The sequence below is a fragment of the Pelophylax lessonae genome (assembly GCF_965119305.1).
Source record: "Pelophylax lessonae genome assembly, chromosome: 3".
Lineage (NCBI taxonomy): Eukaryota > Metazoa > Chordata > Amphibia > Anura > Ranidae > Pelophylax > Pelophylax lessonae.
Window position 1 is genome coordinate 513,565,934 of NC_138770.1, and position 25,437 is coordinate 513,591,370.

A 25,437-nucleotide genomic window follows, 5' to 3' on the forward strand; every position below is an offset into this window, starting at 1 on the left:
ATGACAACTGATGCGGCTGAGAAGCCGCTTTGCTGTCATTACAAGGAGCGGGAGGGGACGTTCCCCCCTCCCACCGCCTTCCACGGCTCGCCTGGGTCTCCCATCCCACCTGGAGACCCGGGCAACCAGCCTGCATGGCGGCCAAAGACCCGATCAAAGCCACATTCAGCTCTGATTGGGTCTCCATGCAAAAACCCAGAAGTGATGTCATGAGTGACATCACTTCCAGGTACTGTCTGGCGCAAGATTAAAAAAAATGACAGCATTCAAAACAGCCAAACTTGGCGTTTCGAATGCTTTTAAGTGCAGAGGAGAGGTTTGGGGGCTTTTAGACCCCCAGATCCCTCCACAAAATTATCTGTCAAAAAAATAAATAAATAAATAAATGTTTTTTTAATTTACAAAAATATCGGCCAATATCGGCCGATACCGATATGCATTGGCCAAAATATCGGTATTGGTATTGGCATCAGCAATGAAAAACCTATATTGGTCGATCACTAATTTAGAGAAATTTATGAAAAAGATAGGATTTGAGTAGCTGTATTGTCAGCATTTTAAAATGTATTTCATGTATACATTAATAATTTTCTTTTTATATACCTGCCTATAGTTCTGCTTTAGGAAATTAGCCAAAAGGCAAGTACCTCTTATACTCACATAATGGAAAATAATCTTGTGGATATGTTGTGTCATCAGGACATAAATGCCTTTATTTGCCTGTTTACAAAAGGACATTGTAAAGGCCAATATAAGGTTATCTATGTAATGATGGGGAAAGGGGCTCACAAGCCAGAAAAGAGCATGCACAGGAAGGCCTCTGAGCTCTGTAGGTATTGAACTGCCCACTGTCTATCAGTTCACAAATTAATTGGTTTTGCCTAATTAAACTTCAAATTCACTCATGCATAGACATGCAATTCACTGTATTAATTATCTGTGCCATTATCCTTACAGCAGAATACAACACATATAGAGTTTGCATTTAGCATACTGTAAATTATTGAAGATGTTAGCACAACTTATAGTAATAATGCTAGTAACAGCACAAATATTGGAAAATTTATATTCTTTACCTTGAGTATCACGGGTTTCTACAGGCCAGAATGGAGCGGCAGGAACTGCTACATTGCTGCTTTCTGGAACTGAAAATATGAGCAGAAATCAATATTTAAACATGCTAGTGATAGAGCTGCCAGCAGAGATGAGCAAATTGATTGCCGTGGTGGTTTGGGTTGATCATGGCTAATGCTAATTGACAAACATTTTATTAGAATCCAGGGGTGCCAGCCTCCACCATGCTGGTATCAAACTACTTGTCCTTCATTAGAAGAATTTGTTAAGAAGAGGATACCCCAAGAAAGAGTCCTAATTCTTAAAGCTCTAGATCCCTTCTGTTAGCTATCAGTTTACACTGCAGTTTAATTGCATTGCACTTACATTGCTCAAAGGCATGACCAATAAGGTGGGGAGTGAAAGAAAAGATATAAACAGTCCAGTCTATAAATAACTAATCAGTTTTAACCAGTGAACAAAAAAAGCACCCCTGCCATTCTTATGAAAGACACATGCCACTGATCTCTGTAGAGCAGCATGCATCCAAGAGCAGCTAAACAGGGTGGTGTCAGATTTATATCAGGATTTTGCTGTTTATTTTCAGCAAAAATTTAAAGTTTGCTTATTAGTAAGGGCTTATTCACACTGGTGGCCAGGGGGCTGTAAAACCAGGTGGTTGAGCTTCGGTTATACTGCCCCCAACCACCAACTTGAACAAGGGGGGCTGAATACAAGAAAAGCATTGCAACCACAGAAATTATTATATGCCAAGCCACATTCAGCTTGCAGTACCGCTGCAAAAACGTGACTTAATCAAGTGAATTGGGCCACTTCACCACCACCCTACAACCAAGTGCAATAAATCTTAATTTGTGCTCACATCTTAAACATGTGTCAGCATTTTCAGAGTTAAAACAGGCAGTGAAGAGGTGACATATTGCCTGTTTAACAGAGTTGTTTAGTCTGTTTCTGCTGCACATTTTGGGTGAAACAAACAGTGCATTTGAGACTGATTTACTTTTTGTGAAGGTATTGCTATGTTTACATGCTTGTAGAGTGCAAAGTACCACTTTGATTTCTCATTTATTTAATAGGAAAAACATTAAAAGCTGTGATTAAAACATTGGAACTGAACTTTGAATATTTCCCAGAATCCTCCAGTCCAATTACTTTCATAAATTGATTGAGACTTGTGCATAAAGATAGTAGGTTGAAAGGGGGCCCTTGTTTTTTGGGCAAAACTCTTGAAGTGTCAACATATCCATAAAGATCATATAGATTGATTTCCACATGGTAGAAGATCTGCACATGTGACTTGACTGGGGTATTGCCCAATGTTACGGCTGCCATGACCTACGCAACCACCGCCATTTCCCTTCAGCAATATTTCCGACATAAATAACTTCAACCAATGCATCTTTATTTCTGGGTTTAACTGGCCATAGCAACCCCTTTATTAAACAACCATAAATAATAAATCTCTTCATTGCACAATATAACATTCTTTTTAGAAAAAACATAACATAACATAAACAGCCTGATATAGCTACCTGCTCTTCTAATAGGTCTTAAGATTTTTGAATGCACCCTTTATATGACCAACCGGCTGTATCTGGCACCAATTTGCGTCACCAGGGTCCCCCAGCCACAATTACACCAGCTTGGGGACAAATGTTTATCCATACTCCAGCCGACACAGCCAGCTTAACCACTTCCATATTACTTCAGACACTTATTAGGGCAGGTACACCCATACCAAAGATGGGCTTAAACCCTCGTTTTCCAAAGAACGTAACCATCCCCTGTCTTCAAAAACCCAGTGACCTCTGCCCACTGCCATGACAACACCATCGCCATCCTACCCCGAAAAGGAAACCCAGGATAAAACTGAAAAAAGGGGGTGGGAGGGAGGGAGAACCTTTTCCAGCGCTGTCCCCTTACTAAACTCATGCTACAAGCAGCACGTCCCACCAGAAGACCCCTAGGACCACACCCTGACCCACCCTATCCTCCACCAATAAAGTAAGTCCACTATTTATTCTCAGCCCTTATTATCGTTAACCCCTTAGTTCACTCCCGCCTATTTTTCCAAACCCAGTCATGTAGGTCCTTTGCTTATGCTGCGCCTTCAGCTACTGGCCTGCTGCTTTCTAGTCATAGGATTATCAGCCCTTATACCTGGTGAGCTGAGAGGCTTATTGTTAATTAGTATAAAAAGTGTGAAAAAAAAAAGCCATTAGAGAAAAAGAAAACACTAGAGGAATAGGGGGTATGAATCTGGTGAACTTTTGAGTGATAACATTGAATAAAATGGCAGGAAAGTGCAGTTCTTAAGGTTTGCTCTTCTTAATAATAAGCAAAATATTTCAACAGTCATCAGTCATACCTGCTGGTTTGCGCTGTACTGGGGGAACATTTAATCGGTAATTTGGATTTTGCCAGTCTCGCCTCTGTGAAACTGAAACATGGACATGATAAAATATATTAAGGGATAGTCCATTCAAACAAATTCATGTTTTAGGTGTTATTTATCTAGATTAAGAGGAAAAACATCATGAAAGCAATATCTTTAAAAAAAATCTACAAATTGTAATTATTTTTGTGTGTTTAAACATTTGTGGCCAGTTGTTCCAACTCAGCTAGAGTATTCAATTCACGTCCTATTACACTTTCCTCCTATGTTGTTCTCCACTCTGACTTTTGTGACTGAGCATTTGTATAGAAAGTAAATATATACTTGGAATGCAAAAAATAACCTTGCTAACTGAAGTCTCAACTTCTTTAGTAAACCAACCTTGCAGTTATTATATGTATTAGTTATTAAATTAAATTATATTATAATAAATGCAGTCCCAGAGGTGTGACCTGTTAAGGATAAAGCTGGGGCTTAGATACTGTAGAGAATTAGGGGGTTCAGGGGGAGAGGAGGGATAGTGACATCAAAATTCTCATCTTATCCAATCAGAGTATGCCTTGTATTTACTGAAAAAATACAGGGCTTCATATGAATGGAGGAGGTGCTGTGCGAGCAATCCTCAGTGGTTACTATGTATAATTGTACCTGTCTACACTGGTCCCAGAGGACCAGTAGTAGCGGCTACAACTATAGGGATTTGCAGCTTACACAAGGAGTGGTTAGGTATAAGATATCCATACTTACATTTGGTCCACGCTGGACCATTGTACTACGCAATAAAAACCATATCCAAACCTCTGCTTTAACAAGACCTTACTGCGTTTGTTACCCCAACATTTCATATTCCTGATATATGCCTGCTGTACCATGTACTTGTCTGGAAAAGTGTCCTGTTCTCTTAGTATTGCCTCCTTTGTGTTTGAAGTCCCTGGCATTCTTCCTAGTACCTATGGAAAAACTGACCACACTAAGCAGCAGAGTACACTGTGGTCAGATCTCTAGCTATGCTGGACTGTTCCTGAGATCCCCCCTGCACAGCCTGTCACTGGGAAGCTCAGTGTACTGGTGATTCTCCTTCCTCAGCTCTTATTCATCTGAGAATAGAGGGAATGTGCTCACTTATAAAAAAGGGAAAATTATATAATTTTTTTTATATCTATGAAAAAATGTTTTTCCTTTCATTTCTTTTTTAAACTGAATATGTTTTTTTTGCATGGTGATCGTTTACGATCACTTTAACAACTAAAGAGAGCCACACATATAATATGATTGCCACACAATTTGGTTGATTACAGTTAGATAAGGAAGCTATGTCTATAAACACCTTCTGATCTCTTTATACATCACTGTTGATGGGTTGAATCATTATCAGTCATATGAAATCAGTATCACTACCAGCATCCCCTACTCTGTCTCAACCACCGCTGTCTCTCATATCTCTTGCTGCAATCTCAGTATTAATGTTTGATGTAAATATCACAGGCTGAGAATAGCTGTATCATTTAGCCAATAAGTATGTTAAAATAAAATCAGCCTTTACCATCAGTGTCATGTGTTTCTGCAGACCAGTTAGGCACAGCAGGGGGAGCATTATAACCAGTATCAGGACCTAAGAAAATACATACCATGGTTAGCTAATCGTATACTTTATAACAGAATAATTCACAACTTTCCTTTTTATTACCATACCTGTTGGCCTACGCTGAACAGTTGGGACTTGTACTCGACTTGGAGTTTGCCAGTCTCGTCGCTGTGAACCTAAAACAGATCATTCACAAGAATACAAAAAAGCCATTATGGTGTCATAATACTAGTAGCTTGTGACAGTTGATGTATTAGGAGAAGTAATGAGAGGGAAATATACTGTAGTTCACTGTTCCAGCATGCAAGAAAGCAATGAGATAATTTCTGAAAACAACTGTAAAAAAAAATGTTTTTCACTAATTACAACCAACCAGGATTTAGCATTCTAACTGTGACCTGTGCTGCAAACACAAATAAACTGCAAATGAAAATAATTCTGATTGGTTGCAATGCCTTAACCTCCCTGGCGGTCTGATTATGTCAGGATTTCTGTGCTAAAAGTGGTACATTGTTGTGCATGGAAATCTGTTGTTTTACATTTTAAAACTCAACCTTCCCCTGCGATCCTGCGCTGTCCTCCCCCGCTGTCCTCCCGCCGTCCTCCCGCCGTCCTCCCGCTCTCCTCCCGGTGTCTGCTCGGCAGATGCCGCCACCTGTCTTCCGGTTCCTATCCCTGCGAGCGTTGTGACGCAGGGGGGTGGAACCTTTTCCAGTGCCCTGCCTGTGCTTTTCCAGTTCTTTGTGCCTGGAAAACTGAGAACGACCATGGCTTCCAAAAAGCATTCTTTTTGCGCAAAAGCGCTTTTAGACGAACTAGAAAACAGCGACAGCGAAACATATTTACTTGAACAACTGAGAACTGAGCGATAGCGATTCGTGGGAAAATTCGTCATCAGGTACGGAAAGTGACGACAGCGACGATTCTGATGTCTCTTTCTTGCACATCGCTCCGATTGAAATTCTGAAGATTTATTTGATATACTTCCCAAATTCCACAAGCTATGTGCCAGAAAGAGACATCAGAATTGTCGCTGTTGTCACTTTCCGTACCTGATGACGAATTTTCCCACGAATCGCTATCGCTCAGTTCTTCAGGTAACTCCGTTTTACTGTCGCTGTTTTCCAGTTCGTCCAAAAGCACTTTTTGTTCAAAAGTGTAATCCGTTAGATCACAACTTTGTATCATGTCATTTGTGTATTTACATTTTTGAATTTGCTGCTGGTTCCAACCCCCTGCGTCGCAATGCTCGCAGGGAGGGAACCGGAAGGCAAGTGCCGGCATCTGCAAAGCACAGAGCAGGGAGAGAGTGTGAGGACGGCTGGGAGGATGGCGGGGAGGACGGTGGGGGAGCGCAGGGAAGGTGAGTAACATTCTGGGGTAATCCTGTGTGTGGCTCGGGGTTACCGCTTTTGGTACTGAAAGTTAACCCCGAGCCAGGGAGATTAAGAGGACACTTGCAGGGGAAAGTAGATGGGCTGATAATAAGGCTAAACCTCACAATGGAAGAATATACATCATTAAAGTATTACTAAAGGCTAAACTTTTTTTTATCATTGACAGTGAAAGTAAAAGAAAATCACAAATTTTGTGTGGTCCTCAGAAAAGTAAAAGAGGGGAAATCTTCCAATGGGGACACTCGTTCTGGTGACCTGGGGGTCCCCAAAGGATTCCCTTAATTTGCAGGGATTTCCTCTCATTTCCTGTTTGGCTATGGGACAGGAAGTGAAGGAAAATTTCCAAAATGGGACAAAGATGGTGAAAAAAAATGTGACAGAAAAAAAAGTTTTGCCTTTAGTTCTGCTTTATGCTTCAATGTACTAGCTGTCAATAGCTGTTGCTGATTTGACACATTCTTTTTTTCAGAAATACTCCCTAATTGCCTGTCTCTAGTTAGATATAGTAACTATTATCATAAATATTAGAGTAGAAGCAGTAATTATTAATAGTATAAATATTAATATTTATTATCAATAATAGTTTTAAATCAATTACCTTGAGCATCACGTGTGTCTGTGGACCAGCTGTGTCCAGTATTTGGAGCTACATTACTTCTTTCTTGAACTATAGTGACAAAAGTATTATCATTCAGCACATGCAAATGATGATGATTACATATTTATATTATTTGTAGCTGCTAAAGTGATCATACCTACTGGTCTGCGTTGCACAACTGGAACATTTCCTCGGCTAGGACTTTGCCAGTCACGTCTTTGCACACCTTGGTAATATAGATGATAGCAAATACATAAATATAGACAGTTACAATTCATATTTTTTATAGCTGTTATTCTAGAACTGTAAAAACGTTGAATCACATTTAACATTTTTTTGAACGGTTTTGCAAGTTGAAATGGGAAATTTCAAAAGATAGCCCAACACATTCTTTTCAACAGTGTTAATTCTAGCATACTGATTTTAAAATTATGGGCAACTCATAGTGAACACTGACAATTAGCATATGCATTGCTCTCACAGAGTTACAGAACAGCAATGCAACGTTGCTATGTCTGAGCACTGAGCTGCCTTTAGTGTTTCTCAAACTGGGGGGGGGGGGGGGGGCACATATGGGTAAATAATGAGTAGTTGTGTGGCTGAACAGGCAAATATCATTATAGGAAAACATTCACCATCTCATAGTATTGCTGTAAAGAAGAAACACAGCCATTTTGGGTAACCTCATGTTCTATTTGATATGATAAAAGGCATCAAGGACCTTGGCTATGATCACATATTAGCTGAACTGATTTTATTCTCTCTTGAGAAGAGGCAATTAAGAAGGAATATGGCCACCTTGTATAAATACATATGTGGTTCATATACTGGACTTGATGTTATTCACTTTAAGATCATTGCAAAGGGCAAAGTGGTACTCTTTACACCAGGAGGAAATATTAACCTCTAAATATGAAAAGGCTTCTTTACAGTAAGAGCTGTGAAAATGTAGAATAGACTTCTTCAATAACTTGTTTTGACTGGTTCAGTAAATTGTTTTATAAATGAGCTGGATGCATTTCTAAAGGCACAATATATGACTCGATATTAATGTATAACTGAAGGCACAACTTTTTTTTTTTAAGTTTTGGATAGAGTGGAGAGGGATTAGAACACCTGTCAGTTTTTATTGCTGTCTGTGCCCTTGTTAAAGAGATTCACCCTTTCTTTTTGTCATGTTTACCATTATCAGTGAAAGTAAACGTAAAAGAAAATCCCAAATTTTGAGTTGTCTCCAGAAAAGTGATGAAGGGGAAATCTTCCAATGGGGTCACTAGTTCTGGTGACCTGGGGGTCCCCAAGGAATTCCCTTAGTTTGCAGGGGTTTCCTCTCACTTCTTGTTTGGCTATGGGACAGAAAATGAAGGCAAATCTCCGCAATGGGACACAGATAGTGAAAAAAAAATGTTTTGGATTCTGAATATGGAGGAATTCTATTCAATTCTGTTGGTTGAATTAAATACAATTGTGTCTTTTTTTTTTTAACCTGACAAATTATGTAACTATTTAAACAAGGTGCTCTCTCTAGCATCTATACATACAATGTAGGTAAGATATTGGTTGCAGTGATATGCTTATAACAGCACTACAATCATACAATCAGTTTATTATTATGATATATATACAGTATGTAGTATATATATATATATATATATATATACAGTATAAATCAGTTTATTATATATATATGTGTATATATATATATATATACAGTATATACAATATATATATATATATATATATATATATATATATATATATATATATATATATATATATATATATATATATATATATATATACAGTGGGTACGGAAAGTATTCAGACCCCCTTAAATTTTTCACTCTTTGTTATATTGCAGCCATTTGCTAAAATCATTTATGTTCATTCTTCTTCCTCATGAATGTACACATAGCACCCCATACTGACAGAAAAACACAGAATTGTTGGCATTGTTGCAGATTTATTAAAAAAGAAAAACTGAAATATCACATGGTCCTAAGTATTCAGACCCTTTGCTCAGTATTTAGTAGAAGCCCCCTTTTGATCTAATACAGCCAGGAGTCTTTTTGGGAAAGATGCAACAAGTCTTTCACACCTGGATTTGGGGATCCTCTGCCATTCCTCCTTGCAGATCCTCTCCAGTTCTGTCAGGTTGGATGGTAAACGTTGGTGGACAGCCATTTTTAGGTCTCTCCAGAGATACTCAATTGGGTTTAAGTCAGGGCTCTGGCTGGGCCATTCAAGAACAGTCACGGAGTTGTTGTGAAGCCACTCCTTCGTTATTTTAGCTGTGTGCTTAGGGTCATTGTCTTGTTGGAAGGTAAACCTTCAGGCCAGTCTGAGGTCCAGAGCACTCTGGAGAAGGTTTTTGTCCAGGATATCCCTGTACTTGGCCGCATTCATCTTTCCCTCGATTGCAACCAGTCGTCCTGTCCTGCAGCTGAAAAACACCCCCACAACATGATGCTGCCACCACCATGCTTACTGTTGGGACTGTATTGGACAGGTGATGAGCAGTGCCTGGTTTTCTCCACACATACCGCTTAGAATTAAGGCCAAAAAGTTCTATTTTGGTCTCATCAGACCAGAGAATCTTATTTCTCACCATCTTGGAGTCCTTCAGGTGTTTTTTAGCAAACTCCATGCGGGCTTTCATGTGTCTTACACTAAGGAGAGGCTTCCGTCGGGCCACTCTGCCATAAAGCCCCGACTGGTGGAGGGCTGCAGTGATGGTTGACTTTCTACAACTTTCTCCCATCTCCTGACTGCATCTCTGGAGCTCAGCCACAGTGATCTTTGGGTTCTTCTTTACCTCTCTCACCAAGGCTCTTCTCCCCCGATAGCTCAGCGAACTACGCCCAGTGGACATTTTCAGTGGACTTATTGTTCTATTTTGTGCCTGTTTTTTATCCACTTTTGTGAGTATGATGTACATACGATTTTAAATAATAAATTGTTTCAAAGGTAATGCGCTTAGCTGGTGCGCCCTCTGCATTTTTTCTTTTTAGTTTTCTTTGGGTTTCCCTGACCCTTTAACCGCTTCCAGACCGCCCACAGTATATTAACTGCGGAAGTCAGCACCTCCTAGGCAAAGCGACGTAGTACTACGTCACTCACCCAGAAACCTGTAGGGGGCGAGCGCGTGCCGCTGGGGGCGCGCTCCCATCCTCGCTAGTTCACGGCCATCCCCGCGCGTGTGAACGGCGGCTCCGATGTCTGCCGGCCACTCGCAATCTCCCGCTGGAGAGGGAGAAAGGCAGGTGGCTAATGTAAACAAAGCCGCCTGTCATTCTCCCTGGTGTAACTGCAGAGACTATACGATCCTGCTATGTAGGATCGTATGTCTCTGTGGTTACATCACAAGCCACGCCTCTTGACAGTTAGAATCACGCCCCTAGGGACACACTTAACCCCTTGATCACTAATAAAGTTAACCCCTTCCCTGCCAGTGTCATTTTTACAGTAACAGTGCATATGTACAGCACTGATTACTGTAGTAATGTCACTGGTAACCCCAAAAGTGTCAAAAATGTTAGTCAATGGTCCGATCTGTCCGCCGCAATGTCACAGTACCGCAAAAAAAAATCGCAGATCGCCGCCATTACTAGTTAAAAAAAACAATAAAAATGACATAAATCTTTCCCTTAGTTAGTAAATGCAATAACTTTTGCGCAAACCAATCAAAATACGCTTATTGCGATTTTTTTTACCAAAAATATGTAGCAGAAAACAAATTGGCCTAAAATGTTTGATTTTTACATTTTTTTGGGGGGGAATTTCATATAAAAAAATGTGAAAAATATTGTTACTTTTTTAAAATTGACACTCTTTTTTTTTGTTTATAGCGCAAAAAAATAAAAATCGCACAGGTGATCAAATAACACCAAAAGAAAGCCCTGTTTGTGGGAAAAAAAAGAACGTCAATTTCATTTGGATACAGCATCGCACGACCGCGCAATTGTTCATTAAAATCACGCAGTGCCGATTCGCAAAATAGGTAATAGCTTAAGTGGTTAAGAGTGGCAGCACAGCAGGACGATGGCAATACCAGCTGAGGTTGGTTTCCAGCTATCCAAGTCACAAAACAACCCCTCAAGCGCAGGAGCATCAATTCTCTGGATTTAAAGCAAAGCTGTTTATTTTCCCTGCACAAGTTCCAACTTCCACTTTAAAAATAAATGAATAAAACAGTTCAGAGAAGATGACATTTTAATCTACATAACCACTTGGCATTTTCAAAGTGTGACCCATTTTGCCTTATTGTCAAGGTCACATGAGACAGAGCAGGGAATGCTGGAGCCTCAAAATTTGAGGCTCCCATTCCTCTTTGTGGTCCGGAAATTCTATATTAAATGCAAACCATAACTTTCTTCTCAAGTTTTAATGGATTCAGTTTATTAGATTAATATATATTTAATTTGTGTTGCACAAATCTGGCAGCCTTTCTATCACAAAGCTCCTCAATAACTTCAGAATGGATTTATTGGAACGGAAAAAAATAAAAACAAGCTGAGTGCCATAATAACATTTTACAGTGTTTGCTTTCCTGCCTCCTGATGTTATATAATACTACATAAACATTTTACACTCACATGCTCTGTACTACTTACTTGGATTTGCTTGAATTGCCTTTTCAGCTAAAATCTGCTGAATTCTACTGGCACCTGTCAAGAGCGAAAGGCAGAAATAAGCACGTCTGTTGGTGGTTTAAGTTACTGTAAAAATAGCCAAATATTTAATCAAATTTTTAATATGGAATACTGACAGCACAATTAAAAGAGCAAAACCAGATACACAAAAAGTTCAGTAGTACAGACAGAGAACCTATGAGTTATGAAATATTGGGGCAAGATGACTAGTATCAGTTTGATGCAAATAATGTTCTAGACAACCAGTAAAGTCAATCAGTGAGCTGCTAAATATTTTTAGGTAACAATGCAATTATGCTAAAATTAGGAAGTCTATTCTGTTCGTTAGGGTTTTTAAACAAAATTACTTATAAAAAAAGACACAAGAAGCAATGGAAAAAAAAAATACTAAATAGAAATTCTGTATAACAGGTAGAGGGGCCTTTTCATGTGACTTCAAAGACAATATTGAAAGTACACAAATTCTTTAAATAACAATCTTGGAGAAAATTCTTACAGCTGTATGTGGTGTTACGGAACAATGTGATTTTCACAGACAGTCTCCGCCACAGCTAAAGCCTCGTACACACGCACCGATTGTTGGCCGTGAATTTTCGGCCAACGTCCGATCGGCCGATTGTCGGCTTGTTAGTATGATGATTCTGACAACCGACTGCGACTTTTCGGCCCAACAAAATCTGGTGTGCGTGCTATAAAAGTTTTGTTGGCCGTCACCACAACGGCCGATTTTTCGTCAGTCAGTACAGATTTCGGCAGACAAACATCAGATGAGCAAGACTGGGCATGCTCAGAGCAGAAAAAACACACGGAAAGTTAACCAGCACATGACATCACTTCTGAAGTTGGTTGTTGTTGGCCGAGAAAATTTGTGTGCAGTCTAGAGCACATTTCAACCAACACAACAACACTGGACAAAAGACGGCCGATCGGTCGGCCAACAATCGGTGCGTGTGTACGAGGCTTTACACTTGCAGGACAAATTTGGCTGTGAAAACTGTGGAATAGTATTTTTTATTTTTTTTTGCAGCAGCAGCAGCACCCCAATCTGATTAATTTCAGTTTGCAAAAAATATTTTTCTTCAGAGGGTAAAAAGTCCTTAGATAGGAATTGGCTAGTAGTTTTTTATGGCTGTCCTTTTTAGGCAGATGCAAAACTTTCTTGCTGATGGCCAATTTCTATTAAAGCGGAGTTCCACCCTAAAAAAATTTTTTTAAACAAAAAATACTCCTAGGACAGTCAGGGCTAGTGCATTTAAGCAACGATAGCCTCTGACCTGTCCCCTGTTTAGCTTAACTGCAGGATGAAATACTTACCTTGAAAATGTCTTGTCCAGCGCTGCCACCTCAGGTGTGGGCAGCTGAAGCCGGAGTGTCCTCTTCGTGTCCTCTTCCTGGATGTCTGTGTCCAAGAATGCCCTGCTCGTCACTTCCGGTGCAGGCGCGTCATCCCGCAGCGGGTTCTGCTCATGCCCAAAAGCTGTTCTAATCCATTGGCAGAGAATGACGCGCCTGCACCGGAAGTGACGAGGGACACCGGTGCAGGTCCATTGACTCCTGGGATTGATGACGCTCGTCGCCCAAGAGTCAATGCAAAGGGAGAAGTGACGTCTTTGGCCTTGGCCGCAGAGGGGGGAAGTGGAAGGAAGGTAAGTTAATTTTAAGAAAAAATCAGGTAAGTGAAAAAAGAAACAAAATTATAACTATCCAATTCTTTTTCAGGATATTTTCTTCTATTGGAAACGGCAAAGTGAAAAAATAGGGTGGAACTCCGCTTTAAGCTTGCATTAAGAATTAAGAGACAGCAGATGACGCAGAAGTATAAAACTGGCCAGCAGTAGGACATTTTATTTAAGAAAAATAACTATGCTAGAGAAAAAGAGTACAGGATGTTGTTTTATTACAAAAATTAAGAGATCATAGACGACATAGCAGTGTAGAATTGTCCAACAGCAGGACAGTTTTAATCAGGGATAATAAGTAATGTATGTCCAACTGACACTGAATGTCAAAGAGTGAGAGTGATATAATGTAAGGTGGTTTAGATGCACACTGTTCTTGAACCTAGTTTTCTTTTTCTTACAAATTAGCAGAAGCATGCTGAGAACAAACAGAAGTTTTTTCAGATGGACAGTAGCAAGTGAATGCTCTGTCTGCTCAACCTGTGCTACTTGATCTATGGTCAATACTTTCAGTGTAAAATTGTGCCATGATGTGACATAACCTGATGCATCTTTTTTTGAACCATGTTGAGATTACACATTTTTGTATTGTTCTGAGTTGCTCTTTTTTATACTGCATATGTGCAGGTTGTCATATAATGTATTAGGATGTTACTTTGTTACTTTGTTAACTCATGCTCTACCCCCTTTTATTTCGTTCTAAAACATGTATTATTAAATATATATATATATATATATATATATATATATATACGGACTAAAAACTCTCCTTTTTATATTTATTTTTATTTTTATTTTTTATTTTTATTTTTATTTATTTTTATATTAATTATCTTCTAATTTATTATTTTTTTGTGTCCACCTTTGATTTTGATTATTACAATCTTGACCCAATCAGATTGTAAAATCCCTCAAATCTGAATTGACTATGATTTACTCCTAGGATATGGACCTCTTTTCACTGATCTTCCAACTGCTTCCTATGTGACCAATCTCTGGAGCCCGACTGTTTCCCCCCCCCCCCTTGCCCCCCCTTCCTTCTTCTCCCACAGAAAATTCCTCTGCAAACTCTATGCTGCTAAATTTATTTTTTGTTGTTTATTTACTTATTAGGGATTATTTCCTTGTTACTATTTTTTTATTTTCAATATTATATCCACTTCTCAAGCCTCAACCCCAGACTCCATGAACTCCCGGCACAGGTAGCCCCGAATCCCTATGGATCGGGGCACTTGAACCCGTATGGTCGGTCTCGTACCTTCCTGTCATCCCCTCGGGGATGATCCGGCTTCTCGCACGTGTCGGCGGCCTTCACTGGCACGTCCGCACGGTCTCTGGGGATGCGCTCTTGCTGCACGCAAGCGCTCTCCACACCGTGCATGGACAATACCAGACAGCGTCACGCAGCGCTCACTGCACATGCGCGACTGCCTTTATAGGCCGGGGAACACTCTGAGCCTGCCAGTCTCTCTCTTACCGAGGGAGAAGGCGGACCCGGAGCCCTCATGCTGTGACCTTGCTAATTTCCACATCAAAATGTAAGTTTTACTTGGAGGAGAGCTTTCTTAGATCTCTCCTACCAAGTTTTCTAAGGACCACTCTGGAAACCTTTCTGGAAATGAGTCCAAATTACTTTTATGGTTAAATGCACACATACTCTAATAAAATTACCTACTCTTGGCAACTTTACCATATTTTTACCAGATCTCAGAACCAATCATGTGGAAGCTTTTGATATATATCTAATCCTAATTTGGATCCCTGGACCAGAATTTTCTGCCCAGCAAGTAATTACTATTACCTTACTCACTAGTCAACCATTGGTTCCCTTTGCTTGTATACTCAGTCAATTACTTATCTCACCCTCACAGCATATTGTTCCTGTAGCTCCTGGAGAAACTCTGGGAAGGCTCAACCTTAGGAAGTGGACATATATCTAAAATGTATGTACTCACATATTGTGCGCTCTTGCCTTACAATTACGGTTCTCTTCAAATTGCCATTACTTGATACCATATATCTCTTTGATTATTTTAGAATCGGTGACAGATCCTTGATAAAGGCCGTAGTTGGCCGAAACATGTCGGATTAACCGATTGGTTACCTCCTCTGCGTCTATTCCGGTCTTCTGACATGAGAATCAGCAGAGCAGGATCACCAAAATCAACTCAAGTCACATTTTTGTCACTTGTTATCACACTTGAACTTTTCCTCTTTCACTGGCACAATGGGCCTTTACCCATTTTCACTATGAATGTTTGTATTTATATTCATACTTTGTAAATAAATTTTACCTACTATACTACCTTCGATATCCCCTTTACTCCTGCCCTTAAAATCCCACCTTGACTTGAGGCACCACAAATACCACAAATATATATATATATATATATATATATATACCCCAAAAATGAAAACTCCAAAATACTGCCCCCAGAAACAAATGTCCGTTTTAGAAAAAGAAAACCTTGCAGCACAAACATTTTTTTTAACAATAACAAACAGCAGCTAATAGTGACCTCAAATCAACCACACATTATAATGAAGAACAAAAAGCCCCTAAAAGCAAAAAAATACAGCAAAATTGTTATTATCTCAAAGCGCTAGCGATCAGAATTAAAGACCAGTTTCCTAACTGACTCTAATCTCTCCCTATGCATATTGCCAGCTTTCTCTTCAACAGCTTTCAATTTACTGATACTATGGCTGCTCTGTGCCCCCCAGGGCCAGACTGGCCTACCGGGAAATTTCCTGGTAGGCCGGCAAGTCCCCCTGCCCTGGGGCTTCTTAAAGGGCAGTGGCACCCATAAAAAAATGGCTGCGGCATGCCCGCCATGTCAACTGCGCATGCACCACCGCTACTCGGATAAGCCGTACATGCTCGCCCATTCTCAGGCAGAGTGCGCATGCGCAGTGACGTGATGGAGCCGGGCGGTGCCATTTTTATATGTAAGGCGCCTCACAGATCGGTAGGACCCCTCCACAGCCCCTGCCTCTTCTGTACCATGCCCACAGCCTCTGCCTCTCCTGTATCATGCCCGTAGCCTCTGCATCTCCTGTACCATTAGGTTTGCCACCTCAGCCTTTAAAACCAGGACACATATTAATTACACAGGTTCTGAGGCTAATGTAATGCAGATAAGGCAATAAGTGAGTTTAAGTACCACCTTAATCAGCCACAGAATTAATGTGTGTCCTGCTTTAAAGGGATGAGGTGGCCACAGCCCACAGCCTCTGCATCTCCTGTACAATGCCTGCAGCTTCTGACATCTCCTGTACCATGTCCGCAGCCTCTGCATCTCCTGTGCTATGCCCGCAGCCTCTGCATCTCATGTACAATGCCTGCAACCTCTGCATCTCCTGTACCATGTTTGCACAGCCTATGACATTTCCTGTACCATGCTTGCAGCCTCTGTATCTCTTGAACCATGTCCGCAACCTCTACATCTCCTGTACCATGCCCCCAGCCTCTGACATCTCCTGTACCATGTCTGCAGCCTCTGCATCTCCTGTACCATGCCCGCAGCCTCTGCAACTCCTGTACCATGCCCGCAGCCTCTGACATCCCCTGTACCATGTCTGCAGCCTCTGCATCTCCTGTACCATGCCCGCAGCCTCTGCATCTCCTGTACCATGTCCGCACAGCCTATGACATCTCCTGTACCATGCCCGCAACCCCTGCATCTCTTGTACCATGTCCACAGCCTCTGACATGTCCTCCAGTACCATGCCTGCAGCCTCTGCATCTCCTGTACCATGCCCGCAGCCCCTGCATCTCCTGTACCATGTCCGCAGCCTCTGACATTTCCTTCTGTACCATGTCCACACAGCCAATGACCACCCCCTGTACCATGTCTGCACTTTTACCACTTTTTACAGGAATTTGCGCTTATATATATATATATATATATATACAGTATATATATATATATATAAAGCCCTATGTGCTTTCATATCTGTCTTATCTATATATAATACACTCTTCAAATGTACTTTAAAATGCATGGTTTTCCCTTTTATGAACAAGAAAATAATGACGCTATGCTGTTGGGCTGGAATAATAATGCTATGGGGCTAGTATGAAATTATTTCCAGGGCTGAACAATATGCTTTCATTGTTTAATTAACCACTAGACGACCGCCCACCGCAGATATACTGCGGCAGGCAGCTGCTCCTGGGCGAAACCCTGTACATGTATGGCGCTCACTCTTGTGAGTCTAGGGGGCGCGCGCCACCGCCGGCGTTCTCCGGCTCCAGCTCGTCAGCGGGGAAGCCAGCGTGTGTGTCAGGCAGCTCCGATTGCCATCTGACACCCTCAATCTCTCCCCACTGAGAGAGAAGGACGGTCGACTGATGTAAACACAGTCGTCCGTCCTTCTCCCTGGGATGATCACAGAGACCATGTGATCCTGCTATATAGGATCGCATGTCTCTATGGTCATCTCAGAAGCCACACCCCCCACAGTTAGAATCACTCCCGTAGGCTTACATTTAACCCCTTGATCACCAACAGGGTTAGCCCCTTCTCTGCCAGTGTCATTATTACAGTAACAGTGAATATTTTCAGCACTGATTACTGTAGTAATGTCACTGGTACCCCAGAAAGTGTCAAAAATGTCAGTTAGGGGTCCGATCTGTCTGCCGCATTGTCGCAGTCACACAAAAAATCGCAGATTGCCGCCATTACTAGTGAAATAAAAAAAAACAACAAAAATTAAATAAATATTTCCCTTAGTTAGTAGACGCAATAACTTTTGCGCAAACCAATCAAAATACGCCTATTGCGATTTTTTTTACCAAAAATATGTAGCAGAAAATTGGCCTAAAATGTTAAAAAATTTGGATTTTTAAATTTTTTTTTGAGAAGGTCATATAGCAGAATGTGAAAAATATTGTTTTTTTTCCAATTTTCTTTTTTTTTGTTTATAGCGCAGAAAATAAAAATCGCATAGGTGATCAAATACCACCAAAAGAAAGCTCTATTTGTGGGGAAAAAAGGACGTAAATTTCCTTTGGTTATAGCGTCGCACAACCACGCAAATTGTCCGTTAAAGTAACGCAGTGCCGTATCGCAAAAGAGGGCTTGGTCAGGAAGGGGGTAAAATCTTCCCGGGGCTGAAGTGGTTAACAGACCAAAACAGAGCAAATAAAAATAAGCAAGGTACATTGTAAGCCTAGGTTTACACATATGCGATGCGGGAACCAATGCGATTCTAGTGCGGGTTCCCGCATCGCATCTCCCCCACAGGCAGTTCCCACTGCCCTCTGCGAACCGCTGTGGGTGTCAATACAAAATGAATGACACCCCCAGAACGTTTCGCAGATCACAGTGTGAACTGTAAATTTGGACATGAATCAGATCGCATGGTTCACAATCCTGTGCGGGGAAAAAACAGGTTCCTGCACTTAGATATTCTAGAACAGTTTGGTGGTGTATATTTACTTGTAAGCTTTAATTGTTGTTCTTACCTGGATTACTCCTGGTTATTTGTCGACTGCTTGCATAAGTGGCTGGTGACCTGACAACTTTAAAACAGTTGCAATGAACAATGCTGAATGGTTTCAATTTCAGTTTGGATACATTAAAGTGTAACAGGCAAACACATTGAAATAACTCTGTATATGTTTATAGCTTACCTACCTAAGTATACGTAAACTTGTCCACGCGTGTGATAGTCTGTAAGATCATACTGCTACTTTTGGGTTTAGCATTACTGCTCCCTATGTTAGCAATATTATTCCAGGGTCAGTTCCCTGCTCATTAGACAGGTGGATGGTAGCGTGAAAGTGAGGTGTGGGAGAAGAAAGCTGAAATGCTTAAGGCTCTGTTCACATCTAGGCGTCCCGGATCATGGCCAGAATCACTGCGATTCTGCCCACGATCCTGAATCATGGCAAATTGCGGGATGCCTGTGCAATCCCTGGTATTTCCAATGGCACCCTGATCCCGGCGCGATGTTGCCACAAATGTCGCCCGTCGAATTATGGTAAAGCCGCGCAAACAGAATCGTGGGACGCCTGACGCCCGAAAGAAGTTCTTGTACTTCGCGATTGTATTGCTGCGATTCTGCCCACATTCCAGGATGCCTAGATGTGAACGGAGCCTCAAGTATATTTCCTCTTCTGCAGCCAAATTGGGATACAACGCACTTTACATTTGTTACATGCTCTCATTCAAATAGCATAACTTTAGTAGAAATTTAAAAATCGCTGCTTACCATTTTTAGATGCTGTTTTCTGATAGCTCCAAAAGTGAAAAAAGTCCTTCCTAGTTCTCTTTGTTTATGAGGGGGCTGGAAAGCTATTTTTGCAAAAATGAACCCTGTCTGTATTATGCTGTCAGATCTCCTTATCAGTTGTAAACTAGATTTGAATGCTGTCTGTTCTAACCCCTTTTTAGATTTGGAGGTTTGCCTTCTGCATTTTATGGTAAGAGGAAATTCAGCCTGACCTAAGCCTTTCTATGGGGACAGGCTCAATATGAACTATTGGGACAGGCTCAACTCTGGACTAAATATTTAAAAATAATAAATGTGTCACCCAGCAGTATTATGTTATAAAAAGCAGCTCAGGCTGCAATACTGCTGCCCCTACTTCTATCCTGCCAGAATATGTCCTTAGTCTTCTGGGCTGAATGATTCCCAGCTTCACTCAATCATTTTCTGAGAACTTTACTATGAATGTAGAGAATCATGAATCTGCCCCCTATGGAGGCATCACCATGATACCCTGCATTTATTGTGCATTTATTCAAAGAGCAGTGATGATGCTAAACCACTCTCTCATCTCCAAGGACTGCCCCCCAATGGGGAAGATTTGAGCATAAGGGGACCCAACTCATCACATGACTGACCATCAGAAAAAGTTAAGTATATTAAAGTAAAGGCATAACATACTTCATATACTTAATGGGGGCTTCAGGAGGAAGAGGGTAATTTTTGTGTGTGGGTTAGTACAGAGCCTAGAATTGGGATTTAACCCCGGTTCACATCAGTGCGATTACAGACATTGCATGTGATTCGGAGAGCACTGTTCTGAAAATCACATCCAATGTCTGTGCGATGCAAATTCAGCCATACAGATTGTATGGCTGAATTTGCTTGGGATTCAGACACAACACGCACAAGACCCTTTTTTTGGGTCCGCAGCAGAATCGGATCGCATGGTGGTTCACACCTATGTGATCCGATTCATGTCAGAACTGACAGTTCGCACTGCGATATGTGAACTGATCTGCGGGTGTTGTTAACTTTGTATTGACACCCCCAGCAATTTGCATATGGCAGTGTGAACTGCCTGTTATTTGAATGCGATGCGGGAACCCGAAGTGGATTTGCAGGGTTCCTGCAACGCGTATATGTGAACTGGCACTTAAATACGGACTGTGTACATTACATGCCTGGCTGTTGCGTTTGTAAAATGTAAGTAAATACAAAAAAATATATACTGTAAGTATTTAAACTATGAATCTAGTTTTTTATGTACAGTTTTACTTTAACATTTTAGAACAATATGTGAAAAGGTTTACCTTGATTTGGAACTCTCCCTTGTGGAGCGGGCATGGCTTGCCCTAAAATATTAACCCAAATCAGTGCAATGCACAATTTTACCATCACAAACATTTTATAAAGAGTTTATTTCAATATTTTGAGTACACAGACAAGATGTTCTGTGTCAAGCACTTACTTGATTGAGCAGCAACAACTGAGGAGTATGCTGGATGTATGTTACTTGCTGCTAAAAAAATTAAAATTTGTGGAATTAATAATTTGCAATATATTTAAAATAACCTACATAATCAAAGCAAAAATGAAATTTATCCATAAACTGATAATAGACAAAAAATATAATTATGGCCCTTCGAAAAATAATCACAGATTTATTTAACAAGGCAATGCAATGTAATGTGAAACACTAAGCGTAGTAATCCTTAAAAAACAATTTGATTTCAGATTACATTACCAAAGAACATGAAAGCTTAAGTTGTGATTGGTTGCTGCACATTTTATTTTACTACTGTACTTTTTACTATCTTACTAAATAAATATGAAATTGTTAAGGAGGTCTTAACAGCTGGCAATGCTTGATGAGTGGAGGTAATTTGGTATAAAACAGACATTGTCACCTTTTACCATTATTGGGGTTTCAGTTTGTTACTGTGTATATGCCATCCTTATAAGTCTTCCTGCACTGAAGATTTTTTATATTTAGTGTATTTATAAGTAACATAATATTGAATTATCACTGATATCAATAAGGCATGTAAACATATGTCAGCATTAGCAATTTACAGCATTTTTTTGTGTAAACAATATGACTTTTTGCTCCCCATGAATAAAATATTGCAGCTCAACTGCTCCCAGCCTACCACCTTGGGCTGTCTAAGGTCTTTGAGTACTTATTATCATTGTGGAAAGCCTTTTGTTTTCAATAAATTGCTTCCCGTACACAGGTAATTATGAACTTAAAATAAAATTAAGTTTTTTTTTTTTTTATAGCAACATAGCGATAGCCAACACATTCAAATCCTATTGAAGTAGTAAAATGTTGTAACTTTATTACATGGAAAAAAGGTTTGGAGCTAGTACGGGGGATAGCAGCATTCCGACATTATCCTAAAAGTAAAAAAAAACGAAACCCAAAAATAAAAAAACAATATATTGCAACTTAACAGTCATTAAATGTGGTGACTACATTGGTTTTCCTTTTTTTTAAGCTTTTTATTTAACAAATACATTCAATAGAGAAAACCATCAGGTTATACTTTAAAGCTGGCTACACATTGTTAGTTTTTGTCATTTAGCCAGCAGGCTGAACGAAAGATTCCTGTATCCACCTTAAGGTGGATGCAGGCACCCCCATGCTGCGCCATTGTATTCTGATAGTGGGACTCTCTGCTGTCAAGATACACTAATCAGCACTGCAGTTTTCTCGACAGAAACTGATCTAATGGGAAGGACTGCACAAAGATCAAAATTTGCCCAATACTTGCTGAACCGGCCAAATTTTCATCTGTGTATACTTAGCTCAAGACATTATAGTCTCCATTTAAAGATGATTTTCATAACAACATGGCAAATGATAACATGTACATATTGCAGTGGTAGTAAGGTCTGCTTTTATATTTGTTCCAATAATAAGGCTTACCTGTAGGTAGAGTGAATATCTTCTAAATGTACACCGTTTAGGATATATTTACATCTGTAGCGGCCGATGACATCACGCATGCACACTGCGCTCACAATGGATGGCACACTTGAGTCTGCCACAATTGTGGCTCCCTTGCGTATGCGCAGGAGTGACGTAATTGTGGCCCGGCCATTTAAATTGTCGGAGCGTGCAAACCTGGAAGGAAGACTGGGTGAAGATGGAATACCTGTCAGCAGTGACAAGGTGCTACTGGAGGGATTCATTTAACAGGTAAGCCTTTAATATTGTGCTAGTATGCATACTAGCAAATCATGCCCTTAATTTGCAGGGGTGGAAGTTTTTCCTTTTTTTTGTTTTAGGTGAGACTTTACTACCACTTTAAAGAAAAAAATAAGGCCTGAAAAAAGTAATGCATCCACTTCAACTAACGACAGGTAAGCTATAATATATTACAATTGTATTAATACAGCGCTTGCCAATAAAACATATAAACATAATGTGCTAAAAAAATAATGTGCTCAGGTGCTCCAAACTCCATTAAAAAGGTGCATAAGCGCTTCATGTAAACATGCTGTAAAGTGCGTGCCACTGTGGACCCACAGCTTTTCAGTCTGGGGGTCAACCAAACTTGTATCTGGTGCTGTGGATATCAGGCCTCTTGGCGTCTAGATCGGGTCTCACCATTAATACTCTAGGGGTGGCTTTATTATCCTCCAGGCTCAATAAAACAAAATGGTGCACATAGTGAAGTACTCTAAAATTAAGATTTATTTGAGCAAAATGCAAAGCAACTTACAAATTTGTAGATAAAAACAGGCATAGACAATCATGATGCTCTTTCGGGTTCGCCGCCAGTTGGAGTGCATTACACGGAGGGCGGAAGTGACGTCGTTGGTTTGCCGTTTCACCCATCCTCCAGGGCATCATCAAGGGACATCAAATAAACATTAATTTTACTTCACTATGAGCACTATTTTGTTTTATTGAGCCTGGAGGATATGAAAGCCGCCCCAAGAGTATTATTGGTGAGACCCGATCTAGACGCCAACAAGCCTGATATCCACAACACCAGATACAAGTTTGGTTGACCCCCAGACTGAAAAGCTGTGGGTCCATTCTCTCTGGTGAGTGGGGATATGAGAGGGGAGTGTGGCAAACTTCACAGCACTTTTGAAAGACTTTGTATATGTTTTTTTATATATAATACATTTTTTTGAGCACATTATGTTTATATGTTTTATTGGCAAGAGCTGTATTATTATAATTGCATTTTTTGAGTTGTAATAGCACTGGGTGGACAGCAGCTGCAGATATTTTGAAATCACACATACATAGCGCGAATATATATATGTTTTTATATAATATATTACACTTTTGTTTTGGGGTTTTAATACTCTCTAATCCTCACTAATAAGGTTGCTTACAGATATATTTCACATTTATATTGAAGGTTTCCTTTATCACCCTGTATATGTGGTGTAGTGAAGATTCCTTTTCTGAAAACCTCAGCAAGCAGGACCACATTAAAACCCATATTTGTGAACTATTTTTAGAAAATAGACACCAGTCTACTAAACGTTACGTCAAAGAATTTTATAAATTTATATAGGTTCCAACCTACCTACCTGTATCTCTTGCCCGTACCAGTGGAGGCTTTGCCCTGGCTGTTGCAGTAGTAGTAGTTGTGGTGGTAGTAGTAGGTGTGGGGGTGGTTGTAGGTTTTGGAGTTGTAGGCTGTGGAGTTGTAGGTTCCGGAGTTGTAGTAGGTGTGGTAGTAGTAACAATTGACTGAGTTGTGGTCAGAACTGGGGATGGTGCCTCTCTCTGTGGGACTTCTGAAAAAAAATCAAAAACATTTTTTTCTAGCCATAGTAGAAGCAGCTTTAATTTAGCATCAGTCACTCGCAGTCACACATAGAATATAATCAGATTGATTAGAAGCAGACTCACATTTTTAAGACTTGATCAGTAAGGATAATAATGCATATGGACTAAAAATAAACAGTTATGAAGAGTTATGTATTAACTTGTAATATCTTTAAAAAAAGCAAAAGGTGTTGTGCCAGTCCTTCCCTCAGTCCACCCATTAAACAACCAAACAGACTGGGGTTGTTCTCAGTTTTTATCAGTCATCAAATTAATTTTAGCTGCACCTGTTAACCGGTCTTTGGGAGTTTATACATTGAAACGTAAGTATGATCTAGGATTAAGCAGTTGTAAAATAGATAAAATCTCCAGTAACTGATTAACACTTCAATACCTAATCCCAGAAAACGATGTGTTATCTAAAATGTAAGCAAAGCAGAATCTGCTAGGCTTGAGATGGTGGCTAACAAAAACCTCTGACAGAACCATCTGAAAATGGACGGGTCCCTCCTTTGATTCATTTAACAGTGTAAATTTCTGCTTAAGCTATAAACATATCATGTTTTTTTTTAAAAAAGGCAGCAACGAAAGACATGTGAAAATGAGCCTATAGGTACCTGCATTAGCCAAAATAGGAATACAAACTATTAACTAAAACTGTAAGTGCTTTTATACAAACTATTGAAAAAATCCTACTCCAATGCTAAGCCTTCTCTAAATGTCTATTATTTTATTATTGGATAATTGTCAGTACTGTATTATCAAATATCCAACTACTCATGTTTTTCATTTGCATTTGAACGATATCTCTCCAGTTTCTGGCCCAGGTTTCAAGAATAGGGTTAACAAATTTTTGGGAATGGTATTATTCAGTATTACTCTCAATCTTGCTCTCTAAGGCTTGATTCGCACTAGGAACCACATGTGAATCGAACAGGAACCGTACCGCATTCCTGTTCAATTCACATGCCGTTCAGTGTGGTGCAATATGAGCCTGTTCATTTTGAATAGGCTTAAATTGCACCACATTGCATGAACCT

At 40.1% G+C, this 25,437-nt stretch overlaps 1 protein-coding gene across 1 annotated transcript in view; it reads right to left on the minus strand.

Moving 5' to 3' along the window:
* Positions 1-25,437, minus strand: part of VIT (vitrin) — a 94,426-nt gene that overhangs the window by 44,514 nt on the left and 24,475 nt on the right. Inside the window, exons 7-17 of the mRNA XM_082249454.1 lie at positions 24,157-24,366; positions 21,068-21,118; positions 20,910-20,951; positions 18,851-18,907; positions 11,663-11,716; positions 7,207-7,275; positions 7,050-7,118; positions 5,162-5,230; positions 5,013-5,081; positions 3,443-3,514; positions 1,077-1,145 (exon numbers count right to left, since the gene is read on the minus strand). Of these exons, the coding sequence (XP_082105580.1) occupies positions 1,077-1,145; positions 3,443-3,514; positions 5,013-5,081; positions 5,162-5,230; positions 7,050-7,118; positions 7,207-7,275; positions 11,663-11,716; positions 18,851-18,907; positions 20,910-20,951; positions 21,068-21,118; positions 24,157-24,366 (831 nt within the window). The remainder of the gene's footprint in view (positions 1-1,076; positions 1,146-3,442; positions 3,515-5,012; positions 5,082-5,161; positions 5,231-7,049; positions 7,119-7,206; positions 7,276-11,662; positions 11,717-18,850; positions 18,908-20,909; positions 20,952-21,067; positions 21,119-24,156; positions 24,367-25,437) is intronic.